Genomic DNA, 16095 nt, shown 5'->3' with positions numbered 1-16095 from the left:
AAAGTCCCTCACTGCCTCCCATCCCCGACACAGACTTGGCTCTAAATCAGGAGTAGCGCACCTGTGATGGATAGAGGGATTCAGGTGACGCTGGGTGAAGAACGGCCGGCCACTAACAGCCACTCCTGCCGCCCACTACTCACGACTCCAGAATTCAACTTTATTTTATACATTTCATACAGAGACGAGAACTTTGTATGACGGATGACCGAGGAGACAGGAGTTAAAGAGGGTTTTTGGATGTAATTGTGAGGAGAAGGGCTAAATCGTACCAGAGAGAGAGAGAGAGAGAGAGAGAGAGAGAGAGAGAGAGAGAGAGAGAGAGAGAGAGAGTGGGAGGGTAATAAGTCATGGTGTTCAAAGAAATAAATGGACTAGAACGAATGGCCAGAAATGCTCCCTTGGTGAAAAAAAAAAAATGTGTAAAGGAATGATTGAAAAAAAAGATCAAAGAAGAAAAAAAGTTCCAAATAGAAGCGGCGACATTGTGAGTGAGTGAGTGAGTGAATGAGAGAGTGAGTGAGTGAGTAAGGCAGCGGTGACAACGAGTAGAGACTATTTACAGAGTTTCACCTGAATATCTTTTCACACAAGAAGAGACGCTCGCTTGACACAGAGCCTGAATACTAAACATCTAGTTATACTCTCTTTGTCGAATAAGTTAGTGGTGAAGTCATGCTTATAGTAAAAAATCCTTGAGAAAAATGACTTTGTGATGAAAATTTAGGTAAGACGAAAACAGTGTAAATGCATATTTTGACAAATGTACCTTTTTGATGTTGACATTGGTATATCAGTCCACATTGTGCCCTTAAGGGAGCAGGAAGGCGATAGTGTGGGTATATCTGTGACATTATATCCCCTCGTATCAAATCTACCTGCAAAGTACCCTTCATTCTTTACAGTGCGCGGTGTAAGAGGGTTCGGATCGAATTAATTTAAAAACTGAAAAAGCTAATACCAAGGCCAGGAAATGTAGACTTACGGTAAATGGAGGTGGAAAGTCCTTTGTTGATCCTTTTAATGTTTAGTTCAAGGAAGGAGATTTGTGAGTCTATTTCAGGTTCCATGGAAAACTTGATAATATGTTTCGAATTAAGATAACTTACACGAAAAGCTTTTAAGTAAATTTCTTTATAGTAAATACTCTCTTTGTCATCACACAACCTGGTCGTTATTGCACCAAACACAGCAAGTGAAATCAGAACTCTTTATTGTATTTCCTGACAGTTATACCGCAGAGGAAGAAAAGGAGACCAGCCATCATCATACATAATCTTTACTTCATATATTTACATACATCTGCCAGCAGGTATCTTATAAGTCCCTTCAGTCCTTTAAGCTCAGTGGCCAAAGGAATAAAAGCTTGAAATAAGAATACTAAGCGTGAAGCAGAGAGAGAGAGCAGAGAGCAAAGAGAGAGAAAGAGAGAGAGACATGTATCAACAACAGTATTAATTCCTGACATCAAAGAAAGCAAGCTAGGGAAGCAAATCAACACCACATAACTGCAACATGCCCCCGTGAACCGTGACTCTCTGGTAAGCCTTGTGTCAGCATACCAGTGACTGTAATATTAGTAATGTGTTTATAAGTTAAGATAAGGGTCACTTTGCCTATTGCCGGGGTTATCATAGCTTTGAAGTGCTGCAGCGAGGCGTGTTGCAAACCATCGAAAGCTTTGTTAGTCTTACACAGCCCGTAGTGAGAGACAATTGAACTCTTGAACTCTGAATTAATGTGAAGTGTTACAAGTTTCCTACTCTACAAAGATGTGTACAAAATATATAAAAATAGCATATTATATACAGCTGTTGGTGATATTGGTTTGGGACCATATTATTGGTTAAGTTAATCCGTGAAAATACAACCACAACTTGTACAGTATGTAGTGACAGTAGTAGTAGTTGTTGTAGTAGTAGTAGGTAGTAGCAGTAGTAGCAGCAGTAGCAGTAATAGAAATAATAGTAGTAGTAGTAGTAGTAGTAGTAGTAGTAGTAGTAGTAGTAGTAGTAGTAGTAGTAGTAGTAGCAGTAGCAGTAATAGAAATAATAGTAGTAGTAGTAGTAGTAGTAGTAGTAGTAGTAGTAGTAGTAGAAGTAATAGTAGTAGTTATTATTGTTCTTGTTGTTGTTATTGTCACAGTAACAGTAATAAAATCATCACTATCATCATCATTGCCATTGTTACTGCACGTACAAGCCATGGCTACATTTCCTCACACCAAAAATAAGCGTATAGTATGATATATTATAACACCTTCCAAAAATACTAATTACATGGCGACTCATCCTCAAGACGTGTTAGCATATAGAGAAATCACAGCACTCAGTATAAATTGGCGCCAAACAGCAGGCGGTGAACACAGCTGGCGGCAGGCGATACGTAGAAACAATGTACAGGTGTAAAGCCACTTAATTAACCTGCTACACTCACTTCCACTGTGCTTAGAGTCGTTCATTCTTACATCTTCTTCCCCGCCGATAGTCTCCCAACAAAACCTGGTGACTTTGAGCAGATCAGAGTGTTCTAGGCAAGGGAGAAGGCGGGGAACACAGTGGTGGGGAGTGCTGCTGGTTAGTTACTGCATGAAGGAACGTAGAGAGGAGAGAGTAGAGGGAAAAGTGACAGGAAGGTGTTTTTAGTGATATGTGAATGATTAGAAGGAAGTGGCAGGAAGGAGTTTCTAGTGATATGTAAGTGATTAGAAGGAAAAAAAAAGGAAGGAAGGGAGTGGCATGGAGGTGTTTTTAGTGATATGTGATATGCAGGAAGGAAGGAAGGAAGGCTGAGATGAGGCACGTGAAAAGGCTTGCGTAGGTACGGTGTGATAGACACTCCGAGAGAAAAAAAAAATAAATAAAATCATAGAGTGTCTCGAGTCATTTCAAGATTATCTTTCTTACTAACCGTAGTTTTGATTGCATCTTGATAAAAACCACTCACACACACACACACACACACACACACACACACACACACACACACACACACACACACACACACACACACACACACACACACACACACACACACACACACACACACACACACACACACACCAACCACACCACACCACACCACACCACACCACACACACACACAGGTAAGGGTGGTGCCGACGAGTATAGTTAAGGAGGGATGAACAAACGCGTTGTCAGTGGCGGCGTGAGTGCTAGCGCCGCCTGCCGTTGTTGTCAGGGTGGAAGGGGTCTGCAAGGAGGAACACCAGGACGTTAGACACACTTACAACACCCGGGGGTACTGAAGGAACACAGCGCCACCACTACAGAGACACTAATCCAACTGAAGGGGTGATGGCAGAATTTACAATACAACTACGTAGAATCATGTAGAGTTTATAACACAACTAAAGGGATGTTAAATGTATAAGACTAAAAGAATGTAGGAAAAAAAATAACCCGTATACCAACACTGACAAGACACGAACATTGAAACAAAGACAACGTACACAAACTGGACAATTCAACCTTAGCACCACTCGTTCACTCACCCCTATTCAAAAACGCCTTGCTTTCACACCACGACAATTTTCCAAGATCACAGAGACGACCAGCAAGATTTTCAAGACAGTTTCTCCTTATGACAAACCAGAAATCTTGCCAATCCATCACCAGAACCATAGAAATACCCTTAAAAAAACACCGGTATCTTCAACTAGAGACTGGAGAGCAGTGATGATGAGAGAGCAAAGCGTTTCAGAATACACACCACTAACCCATGACTGTCCCTTGGTGGTTATTGAAGGAAGGAAGGAAGGAAAGGATAAAAGAACGAAAGAAATTCCTCCAGTACCAGAACGCATTTTTACCATGAGTTTTGTGTGTGATTAGATGATTTTATTGACATTACCAAGAGTCTATGGAGGTCAGAAGATTAATAGCCAGAGTCTTCACTGTTGTAATCCCCCACATAAGTTTCTGTTGTATAAAATCACCAAATAGTAAGCAGAATGAATATGGAAATGTGTCATGGTACTGAAGGGGTTGATAGCGAGACACGCGAGGGCAACACGGTAACGCTGCTAAGTTCACGGGAGTTCCATACCAAAGAGGTGGCGGAATTTGGAGTAAGTGCAGCACTGGTTGTATACGTTGCAACAGAGTGTGTGTTGGTTGGGGGACATGAGGCCGCAGTACGAGGACACACACAGCCGCTCGTGATTCTTAACTAGTCTGTAAAGGAAAGGGGCAGTCGTTAGCTGGTAGTTTTGTAGTAGTAGTAGTAGTTGTAGTTGTTGTAGTTGTAGTAGTGGTGGTTTAGTAGTAGTAGCACTAGTAGTAACAGTGGTAATAGTGATGATGGTAGTAGTAGTAGTAGTAATAGTTGTAGTTGTAATAGTATTTTCCGTTCATTATATTTGCAAGTACTGTTACTATTGGTGTTAGTAGTAGTAGTAGTAGTAGTAGTAGTAGTAGTAGTTAGTAGTAGTAGTAGTAGTATTTGTATTAGCATTAGTAGTAGTACTAATTTATCAATATTGTCCTTACAAAACCAATTTAACAACAAAAACGATAAAAATTCTATAAATATTCCTTCTTTTCCTCCTCCTCCTCCTCCTCCTCCTCCTCCTCCTCCTCCTCCTCCTCCTCCTCCTCCTCCTCGTTTTTTCCTCCATCCCACCTCTCCTCCACACAGTCACAAATTCTCCCTCGCCTCCCTTCCACACTCACACACTCTTCCTCCACATGTGCCCTCCACACCAGCCATCCACGTCACTTACTGGTCATTATATCTGGTTTTCATGAGGTCCTCGCCAGCACCCAGTAGGTGGATGGCTGGGCGTGGCTCGGGCGTGACATGGTGGCTGCGGTAGTGGTGGTGGTGGTGGTGGCGAGTCAGGGAAAGGCTGGGTGGTTTGGCTTCCTCGACAAGACGCATGGACCTGAAAACACAGCATTGGGTATAAAACTGGTGCAACGTAACACTCTTGAACCATTTGTCAATCTTTTAATTCTCACAGGAAAGCTCTTAAACCTTCCCTGATCCCTTGTTCTCTTCCTAACACTCTTAAACTCTTTGTCAATGTTTTAATTCTCACACGAAAGCTCTTAAACCTTTCCTGATTATCTATTTTCCTCCTAACATTCTTAAACCCTTTGTAAACCCTCTAATTCTCATAGGAAAGCTCTTAAACCTTCCTTGATCCTCTATTCTCCCTTCCAACACTCTTAAACTCTGTGTCAATCCTGTAACTCTCACATGAAACCTCTTAAACCTTCGCTGATTCTCTATTCCGCCTCCCAACACTCTTAAATCCACTATCAACCCTTTAACTCTCTGGTCTAACTAAGAAGCAAGGACAGTATACATATAGGAAGATTCTCTCTCTCTCTCTCTCTCTCTCTCTCTCTCTCTCTCTCTCTCTCTCTCTCTCTCTCTCTCTCTCTCTCTCTCTCTCTCTCTCTCTCTCTCTCTCACTTTGGCGGGCCCACGTAGATGTCCCGTGGGTTGAAGGTGGTGGTTGGTGGTGACGGTGGTGGCGGCGGCATGCTGGCGACCTCCCCGGGCTCCAGGTAGGCGAAGGGACCTGAGATGAGAAGACAACACTCTCGAACTCCCACTCGTAGACCCATATTCCCTCAGTCAGTCAGGTAATCAGTCAGTCAACACTCACCACCATTACTCCCTCAATCATTTCAGTTAGTCGGTCAGTCAGTCAACACTCACCATTGCTTCATCAGTTAGTCAGTCAGTCAATCAGTCATCCACCACTCACCATTATTGCTTTACTACCGGTCAGTCAGTTAGTCAGTCATCCATCCATCCAACACTCACCATTATTATTCCATCAGTCAGTCAGTTAGTCAGTCATCCGCCACTCACCATCATTGTACTACTATCAGTCAGTCAGTCAGTCAAACACTCACCATCATTGCTCCATATGCCCATCCATTAGTCACTCACCAATCAGTCAGTCAGTCAGTCAATCATCCACCACTCAACACCATTACTTTACTCTCAGTCAGTCAGTCAGCCAGCCAGCCGTCTAGCACTCACCACCATTACTCCCTCCATCAGTCAGTCATTCATCCACCACGCACCACCATTACTTTACTCTCAGTCTGTCAGCCGGCCAGCCATCACTCACCAGCACTGCTCCTCATCTCTACATAGGCACAGCACTGGTGGAAAGCGGCGCAGCAGTGGTCCTGGCGCCCCTCTGACATCACGGCGCAGTATTTCACCCGGCAGAACTCCTCACCCCACGTGCTCTTCTCTTCCCTGTGCAGAAAAACAACAATTACAAAGATGACACACGCTATTTAATTCCTTCATTACTGGAACGCATTTTTATCATGATTTTATGGTGTGAATAGATGATGTTATTGGCATTAACAAACCTCTGTGGAGATAAGATTAATGGCTAGAGTATTCATTATTTAAATCCCCACACATGAGGTTCTTAAGCTGTTTAAGATCAAATCCCTTTTTTCTTCTTTTCAACACTGTGTTCTTAATTGCGTCTTGCTCTTATCCAAAACTAAGGAGCGAGACGGAGAGGAGCACAGCGGCAAGTATAAAGGTTAATAGTCGTGTGGCTTTCGTGTTACCTGTGTGGTCATGCCCTAAGATTACCCAGGGTTCGTGTAACACCTGCGTGGGATAGCATATGTGGGTTCTGATTAGTTTGGGAAGATTTTTTTTTGGGGGGCACGTAAGAAATGTTGGTAATGTCTCTCTGTGTGTCTGTCCATCTGTCTATGTTTACGTTCTGTTAGGATTACTGTCTTCCTGTTTTTCTGTCTCCGGGAGCGACAGGAAACGAGAGTGTTACTATTCTTATTTCGGTTTTCCCAGCATTCATCTCCATCTCCCAGCCTCCTTATCACCGCCTCCGTCATCCACGCCTCGTTGCTAACCCTTCCACTGCTCGCCTCACTAATTCTTTCATCTCAGCTACTGGTGGAGGGTTTAAAGGAGCGATGATAAGAGTGAAAAGTGATGATATGTTGTGACTTCCTGATTTTTTTGTCCTTTTGCGTCTAATAATTGTATACGCTCGATTGTTTTAACAGATGAAAGAGAACCCATAGTAGTTTTCGTCTCTCGTCTCTCGTCTCTCTCTCTCTCTCTCTCTCTCTCTCTCTCTCTCTCTCTCTCTCTCTCTCTCTCTCTCTCTCTCTCTCTCTCTCTCTCCACTAAACATTTCATCTTTTCTTTTATCATATCTCTTTATTCGTTTCCTTCACAGTCTTATCAGGTGCCGGACGCTTCACTAGGTCATAAACACCACCTAGATGGCTGGCTAAGGCAAGGCTTCGTGTATCCGCTCTGGCAAGTGACCTAAAAGTGCTCTGGGGGTGACGGAACACGAGCGGTAACCATGCCAACCTCTGTCAACCTCCCTTAATGAGGAGAAATATGAAGACCGAGTTTTTGTTTCTTTTCACACTTAATCTCTTCAGTACCAGGACGCGTTTTCATATGCATTCTGGTTACTGTTTGGGGATTTTTTACAGCTTCAGATACATGTGTTGGGATTAGAATAGTAAAGACTCTAGCCATTAATCTCCTCTCCTCCATAGACCCTTCCTAGTGCAAATAAAATCGTCTAATCACACCCAAAAATCAAGGTAAAAATGTGTCCCAGTGTTGAAGGGGTTAGGACACTGCCAAGGAGTAGAAAGAATAATGCTGGCGGTAAGACAGTGGTAAAAAAGAACAGAGAGCTTACTTTAATTCCTGAGGGAAGCAGAGGGCGGCTGATAGGAGGCTGACCAGTAGGACGCAAAGCAGGGTGGGCGTCATGGTTGCGTGTAGTGGCAGGGCGATGTGGCAGGGTGCAGTAGAGTAAGGCAGGGTGTGTCAGGACTCCGTAATGTAAACTGGAAGGGGAAAAAAATCGTTAGTTCTGCATTTATGTCATAATAGTGCTTGTTAACCCCTTCAGTACCAGGACACGTTGCCATCTTCATTCTGGTTACTATTTGGTGATTTTATACAGCTTCAGAGACTTACATGGGGATTAGAATAGTGAAAGCTCTGGCCATTAACCTTCTGACCTCCATAGACGCTTCCTAATGTCAATGAAATCACCTAATCACTCTCAAAGCTCAAGGTAAAAATGCGTCCCGGATATTGAGGGGGTTAAGGCTGTGAGGTAAGCGCTACATCCCCTGCAGAGGAATAACCGTGAGCCAGGATCGAGCTCGTAAACTCTTGAGGTCTGCGTCAAACTGTGCACCATTAAGCCAGCTGATCCCCGTAAAGTGTGACAGTGAAGCACCACGAGATGTAAAGACGATAGTAACATTCTCTCTCTCTCTCTCTCTCTCTCTCTCTCTCTCTCTCTCTCTCTCTCTCTCTCTCTCTCTCTCTCTCTCTCTCTCTCTCTCTCTCTACGTAATTTATTTGTTGTTTTTTGCTGCTGTAGGATTTAATAGGCAGTGGTGGTGGTGGTAGTGGTGGTGGTGGTGGTGGTGGTGGTGGTGGTGGTGGTGGTGGTGGTGGTGGTGGTGGTGGTGGTGAGATGTGATGCAAGGAGGTGAGGAAGTGTAGGAGGTAGGAATGAGAGAGAGAGAGAGAGAGATTGTCGTATCGCTATAGTATGACTCTCTCTCTCTCTCTCTCTCTCTCTCTCTCTCTCTCTCTCTCTCTCTCTCTCTCTCTCTCTCTCTCTCTCTCTCTCTCATGATACGATGACTGATTGAGACAAGCACGTGGGAAGCCTTGTGTCAGATGGCCGGGCTTCACCAGTATACAGACAACCATTTGCTGGAGTACACTTGATCGTATACAAAAAAAAAAAAAAAAAAAACACCACTGCTCTTCCTATACCGCCACCATCACCACCACCGCCACCACCGCAGCCACCGCCCCCGCCGATAACTCAATCAATCGCCCCCCTCCGCCCCGCGCCGCCCCACACCTGCATCCGTGTCCCGTCCTGGTGCTCCCGTTCGTACAGGTGCAGCCAGAGGGCCACAACGCAGCGCCGCGTCGTGTGTCGTGAGGGACTAATGCACTGACAAATTCGGAGCAAGTTTCCGTCAATGAGCCGCGCATTACCTCTTCCTGCCTCCTTGGGCCGCATGCGAGCCAAGGCCGTCTGTGTGTGTGTGTGTGTGTGTGTGTGTGTGTGTGTGTGTGTGTGTGAGATGTATCCACTGACCCCGAAAGGCGGCCCAGAAAGGCACAGTGTTTACCGTCGACACCCTCGGCGTATAGAGAATAACGAGGCCTTTCCCCGTCCTTTGTGCGCTGGCCGGGCCACATTCCTGCTTTCCGGAATGGTGAGTGGACACAATGGACGACACGCTGCTCAGTCTGGCGCCTTGAAGCCTACCGCCCCGCCCCGCCCCGTGCACACAACACACAATGACGAAGGCCCGCCACAGCCTCACCTATCGCTCCCTCCTTCCCTCCCCTCTCCTCTCCACCCGCGCCCAGCCCAGGAGGGAAAGTGATAAAAGGTGACGTGTGTTGCCTGTGACCCTTTCCCTCACCAAGGCGCAACAAGTCATCATGTCCACACACCTTATCGTGTTCTTCATGTGCAATCCTCATTGAAGACGCGGAATGTATGAGGCTTAAAAGACGCGTAAAATTCAAGGTGAAACATCCATTTATGTGTTCCCAGTGTGAGGGATGAAAGTGTTTGCAAGGAGAGGGAGTTCCCGGCCTAATCCCTTGCCCTGTTTACAGTCGCAATTTACAACACAGACGGAATAAAGAGACATGATCCAACACAAAACTGAAATAATACCGCAACAAATCAAGAGACTTGTTTCCATGCACGGCTGGTGGTGTGAGCGGCGCCACCCATCACTCCCCGGCACACGCGCCTCCCTTCGCATTAATTTTTCCAGATCTGCGAGGTGTTCCAGCGCATGGCGGTGGGGGGTGTGCGCCGCGTGGCAGGGGAGCGGGAGGGACACACTTGGAAACACAGCCAGTCCAGCGCCGGCACGCCCCTCGGAGGGACCGCGTCGTTCCCCTGAACCCCACGCGCCTCACGCCGCGTCGCAATTCACCTATAACTCAGCTTCACTGGCCCGCACATCGTCACCACACACCACACACGCCACCACCAAGGCTCGCTCAGAGGCACCACGCACGCCCACGCACTCACTGACACACGCCAACACGCAGGGCACAGGTCGCTTTGTGTCCACCACAGCGCCAAACACTTACCAGCGTGCGCGGACAATCAGCAGCAACAACCACAGCGGATCGTCCCCTCCCCGGCGCGTGAGTGGCGCGCGAGGGGCACTGACGGCCAGCTAAGGGGAGGCTGAGGCGGGGTTGCCATGTCGGGGAGGCCGCCCTGGGACCCTCGGCCGATGGGGACGTGAAAACTTCGTACGATGTTCAGGGCAATTACTGAGGCGCGTCACTGAGAGAGAGAGAGGGGGGGGGGGTAAATATGTCCCACGCTGACTGACAACAAATACTCAACGCCAATTTAACATCAATAACAAACTTACTGACGATTACTGGACTGCACTGCCTGGCCCCGGCCGATGCAATTAACGTACATACGCACATACCAGTTTTGCGACACACACACACACACACACACACACTCCATTCAGTAGCCACCATGCAGTGACTCACAATGACCTCTGAAATTAACACAAACACTAAGCATTGCAATTATGATCTCTCCTAACCTCCATACGCAGAGAGAGAGAGAGAGAGAATAGGGCAAGAGCAGTAATTTGGAACACACTAATAAGGTACAACAAGACGCACTGCACCACATCACACTATCATTGAGGTCGAGACAGAGCTTGTACACTAAAGAAAGTCCCTCCCTCTGCTTCTCTCTCTCTCTCTCTCTCTCTCTCTCTCTCTCTCTCTCTCTCTCTCTCTCTCTCTCTCTCTCTCTCTCTCTCTCTCTCTCTCTCTCTCTCTCTCTCTCTCTCTCTCTCTCTCTCTCTCTCTCTCTCTCTCTCTCTCTCTCTCTCTCTCTCTCTCTCTCTCTCTCTCTCTCTCTCTCTCTCTCTCTCTCTCTCTCTCTCTCTCTCTCTCTCTCTCTCTCTCTCTCTCTCTCTCTCTCTCTCTCTCTCTCTCTCTCTCTCTCTCTCTCTCTCTCTCTCTCTCTCTCTCTCTCTCTCTCTCTCTCTCTCTCTCTCTCTCTCTCTCTCTCTCTCTCTCTCTCTCTCTCTCTCTCTCTCTCTCTCTCTCTCTCTCTCTCTCTCTCTCTCTCTCTCTCTCTCTCTCTCTCTCTCTCTCTCTCTCTCTCTCTCTCTCTCTCTCTCTCTCTCTCTCTCTCTCTCTCTCTCTCTCTCTCTCTCTCTCTCTCTCTCTCTCTCTCTCTCTCTCTCTCTCTCTCTCTCTCTCTCTCTCTCTCTCTCTCTCTCTCTCTCTCTCTCTCTCTCTCTCTCTCTCTCTCTCTCTCTCTCTCTCTCTCTCCTTCATTCACATCTTCGATCATGCGCTTCAATGCTTCGCTCTCTCCTTCCCACTGTTCCTCTAAGCCTACGGAGATCATCACGCCAGTTTTCATAGGTTCGTTTTAATATTGGTGCAGGTTCCTGGTTAAAACAGAAACCACGAAAACCTTCCTTGAAAAAACCTCGAGAACTTCCATTAGTGTTTAGGAGTTTTCGAGATGTGGTGCCAGAGTTCAGGATTCAGGAATGCTTGTCTAGGAACGTAGGATCTTTGTCAAGCTGTCACTAGTAGAATCATAAGAGCACTCCTTCAAAACCTCAAAACTTCAGAACCTCAAGACCTTCAAAACTTCAAAACTTCCACTAGTGCCTGTAGTTAAGATAAGGTGAGAGAGAGAGAGAGAGAGAGAGAGAGAGAGAGAGAGAGAGAGAGAGCAGGTCAATAGTGTTATTTTTCAACGCTATAAAACCATTGAAGTAACGGCAATACAAAAATAAATATCTAAAAAACTTGTAGACAATTGTGAAAAAAAAAAAGATAAAGCAGTGAAAGAAACAAACCACGGAAAAATTTCAGCGGATAATCTTGAGTTGAATGAATGTTGGTGTAGGAATGTTGTGTTGGTGTAGAAATGTTGTGTTGATGTAGGAATGTTCTGTGTTGGTGTAGGAATGTTCTCTGTTGGTGTAGGAATGTTCTGTGTTGGTATAGCAATGTTCTCTGTTGGTGTAGGAATGTTGTGTTGGTGTAGGAATGTTCTCTGTTGGTGTAGGAATGTTCTGTGTTGGTATAGCAATGTTCTCTGTTGGTGTAGGAATGTTGTGTTGGTGTAGGAATGTTCTCTGTTGGTGTAGGAATGTTCTGTGTTGGTATAGCAATGTTCTCTGTTGGTGTAGGAATGTTCTCTGTTGGTGTAGGAATGTTGTGTTGGTGTAGGAATGTTCTGTGTTGGTGTAGGAATGTTCTCTGTTGGTGTAGGAACGTTGTGTTGGTGTAGGAATGTTCTCTGTTGGTGTAGGAATGTTCTCTGTTGGTGTAGGAATGTTCTGTGTTGGTATAGCAATGTTCTCTGTTGGTGTAGGAATGTTCTCTGTTGGTGTAGGAATGTTGTGTTGGTGTAGGAATGTTCTGTGTTGGTGTAGGAATGTTCTCTGTTGGTGTAGGAACGTTGTGTTGGTGTAGGAATGTTCTCTGTTGGTGTAGGAATGTTCTCTGTTGGTGTAGGAATGTTCTGTGTTGGTATAGCAATGTTCTCTGTTGGTGTAGGAATGTTCTCTGTTGGTGTAGGAATGTTGTGTTGGTGTAGTAATGTTCTCTGTTGGTGTAGGAATGTTCTGTGTTGGTATAGCAATGTTCTCTGTTGGTGTAGGAATGTTCTCTGTTGGTGTAGGAATGTTGTGTTGGTGTAGGAATGTTCTGTGTTGGTGTAGGAATGTTCTCTGTTGGTGTAGGAACGTTGTGTTGGTGTAGGAATGTTCTGTGTAGCGTTCTCGGCCTAGGTATAGTGTTAAAGGGACTTCAGACAGCTCTAGTACCTCACAGCCTACTTCCATTATTCACCAGTGACATTTTTTCACCGCCGCCCATAGCCCTACTCGGCCTCAGACTGACGGACGTGGCGCTACTCAAGGCCCATGTTCTGAAACTCCGCTCCCTCACCACGACTATTTTCAAAGGCCACAGAGACGACAAGCCGGGTTTCTGAGGGTGTTTCTCCTGTGAATTGTGTAGTAACCTTCTTCATTTGTCACAAGAACCATAAAAACGCCCTTGAAAAGTTGTCATTTAAGTAGGAGCCTTTTGAAACTGGAGGTGAAGCGCTGAACTCTTTTTGATTATAGTTCTAAAAAAAATGTATCACAACCAGATGGACTTCCTTAGATAATCCCAAACGTTTCGGCGTCTTGACCGTCTCACTGTTATTTGGTTCATTATTTCTTTATTTCTAACCAATTTGAGATGTTTTTCTTGTTATATAACCACCGCCAAATGGTCCGTATTCAAAAATGCTTTGTTCTCTTCACTCCGACTATTTTCTAAGACCACAGAGATGATTAGCGAGGTTTTCAAGAGTGTTTCTTTAGTTAATAATGTACAAATCTTGTCATTCTGCTTCTAGAACTGTAAAAACGAATATTTTCCAAAGCCACATGATTAGCGGGGTTTTCAAGAGTTTCTTTAGTTAATAATGTACAAAAATCTTGTCACTTTGTCTCTAGAACCGTAATAACGACTATTTTCTAAGTCCACAGATGGTAAGAGGGGTTTTCAAGAGTGTTTCTTCAGTTAATAATGTAGAAATTTTGTCACTCTGTCTCTAGAACAATAAAAACACCGTAAAAACTCGTCTAAAGTTGAGTAAACAAACCGTCTTGTAATAATGAAGGTGAAGCGCAGAAGTGTTTGAGAGAAGACGAGCACTGTCCAGAAATTGTGAATCTGCTCATTTTTTCTTTTTTTTTTTTTTTATCCCCTTCTTTCTTGTAGCTGCCTATAAAGATTTCATGCACTGGCTGTTGTGTCGTAAACTGTTGCATATCGCGAGGCTGACAAACTTTCACTTATTCTAGAGTCTGTTATTGAGTAAGACATTCACTCACAAGAGCTCATTATCTTTCTTATCCTCCAAGAAAACAAACCTAGTAAGAAATCGAAACGTCTTAGAATACAAAATAAAAAAAATAAAAAATAAAAATGTAATAAACACTACTGATCAGTTCGAGACCACGTTTTCTTTACACATCCTGATCAGTGAGGCATCAATCCGACTGCATCCGTCTCGCGAAGAACACCGTTAGATAAAATAGAGAAAAAATGCTCAGCCAAGCCAATACCAACACGGATCTTGCCCCTCAGAGTGTAGAAGGATGAGGAAATGTATCCTTTTATCCTCCTACAAAAGAACGTAGATCAGAGACGCGGATGTTGTGAAAGCCAGAAGGAAATGGCAAGAAGAGGACCAAAATTTACCTTCTCCATTATCTCGTGGCGCCATCGTGTTGTTGTTCCTGATTTATCGAATGAACTTGTGTGGCGCAACCTTTCCGCCATGACAGAGAGAGAGAGAGAGAGAGAGAGAGAGAGAGAGAGAGAGAGAGAGATATTAAAAGTAAAGGGGAGGAACGGACACTTTTGAGAGAGAGAGAGAGAGAGAGAGAGAGAGAGAGAGAGAGAGAGAGAGAGATATTAAAAGTAAAGAGGAACGAACGCTTTAAAGGATGTAAAAAGAGAGAAAGAAGAGAGAGAGAGAGAGAGAGAGAGAGAGAGAGAGAGAGAGAGATATTAAAAGTAAAGAGAGCGAACGCTTTAAAGGATGTAAAGAGAGAGAGAGAGAGAAGTATGGAAGCCTTAAGGGTGAAGCCAGTGTTATTCTGAGTACATTACGTCACATTGCGTCACGAGAAATGCTTCCTGTTTCGTCACCCGTCACTAGAGGGACAGGGAAGGGAGTCTCCTCTGCTGCCTCGTCACGATCTGGGAAAGGGGCCGGGAGGAAGGAGGAAAGTGGCCCTGATAACCATTCATACTCTGACTCGTATTCTAAAACATCTCTGCGATTCATCTCCACTATTTCAAAAGGCTTTATTTAAAATTAGCCTGAGATTTTTTAAGGTGTTTTTTACAGTTCTAGAGGCAGAGCTAGGGAGAAAGAGGGAAGAGGGGAGAAAGGAAGAAGATATGGACAGCTAGAATGAGGTAAGTAGGGAGAACAAAGACATGAAGTATGGAGGAAGAGAAATGGAGGAGAATAGGTAGAAGGAGGGTAAAAGAGAGTAAAATATGATAAAGGAGTGGAGATCAAGATTTCTACATTATCAACTGTAGGAACACTCTTGAAAACCCAGCCTTCACTATTTTGATCCCCCACAAAAGTTTCTGAAGCTGTATAAAAGCACGCAATAGTAAGCAGAATGAATTTTGAAGTGCGTCGTGGTGCTGAAGGAATTAGGGAAATGATTGACGTGAGTTGAGATGTTTCCTTGTTCTTGTTCTTGTTTTTCTTATCCTGTCTCTTATTTTCCTAGTTTTCTTCGTCTTCATCTTAAGTCTTATCCTCCTCCTCCTTCTCATCATCATCATCATCATCATCATCATTATTCTCTTCTTGTTCTTGTGCTTTTCATCATGTGTTTCTTATTTTCCTGGTTTTCTTCTGTTTTATTATCCTTTTCCTCCTCTTCCTCCTACTCCTCCTCCTCATTTTCCTTCTTTTCCTTCTCACATTATTTTATTTCATCTTAACGCAACTTCTCCTCCTCCTCCTCCTCCTCCTCCTCCTCCTCCTCCTCCTCCTCCTCCTCCTCCTCCTCCTCCTCACATTATTTCGTCCTAACTTAACATAGACAGGAAACTCAATCCTTTATATATGAACACAAGACGAGAAAGCGGTTTTTTTTTTTTTCATCTTCTGTCACCTCCTCCTCCTCCTCCTCCTCTTCCTCCTCCTCACATTACTTCATATCATCCTCACATAGACAGAAAACTCAGTCAATCATCCTTCACATCGTACACAAGACCAGAAAGCGACGTGCGTTGTGCCTAGTTACAAAACCCACCCCGGGGCCTCGCTAATTGCCGCCACCCACGCGATGCTGCGTAGCTAAACGGCGCCCTGCAGTGTCACATGCCTCCATTACATTCATACGTGTTAGAGCCGAGATGACGCACTGACCACTACCCCCCCCCCTACCCTCTCTCTCTCTCTCTCTCTCTCTCTCTCTCTCTCTCTCT

General features: G+C 44.8%; 1 protein-coding gene across 2 annotated transcripts; it reads right to left on the bottom strand.

Moving 5' to 3' along the window:
• Positions 1–1263: 1263 nt before the first annotated feature.
• LOC123509781 lies at positions 1264–10310 on the bottom strand. Of its 2 annotated transcripts, none has more exons than XM_045264321.1 (7): positions 10159–10310; positions 7700–7850; positions 6113–6246; positions 5443–5551; positions 4745–4906; positions 4069–4196; positions 1264–3213 (listed from the first exon to the last, which is right to left on the bottom strand). In XM_045264321.1, the coding sequence occupies exons 2-7, from the start codon at positions 7771–7773 to the stop codon at positions 3176–3178; spliced, it is 645 nt and encodes a 214-aa protein (XP_045120256.1). In that variant the 5' UTR covers positions 7774–7850; positions 10159–10310; the 3' UTR covers positions 1264–3175. The 2 variants fall into 2 exon arrangements, with proteins under 2 accessions (XP_045120256.1, XP_045120257.1); XM_045264322.1 differs by lacking the exon at positions 10159–10310 and adding an exon at positions 9171–9307.
• Between the last annotated feature and the right edge of the window lie 5785 nt (positions 10311–16095).

The sequence above is a fragment of the Portunus trituberculatus genome, chromosome 27 (assembly GCF_017591435.1).
Source record: "Portunus trituberculatus isolate SZX2019 chromosome 27, ASM1759143v1, whole genome shotgun sequence".
NCBI lineage: Eukaryota > Metazoa > Arthropoda > Malacostraca > Decapoda > Portunidae > Portunus > Portunus trituberculatus.
Note: the sequence above shows the minus strand (reverse complement) of the source record. Positions and strands in the feature narration are given on the sequence as shown.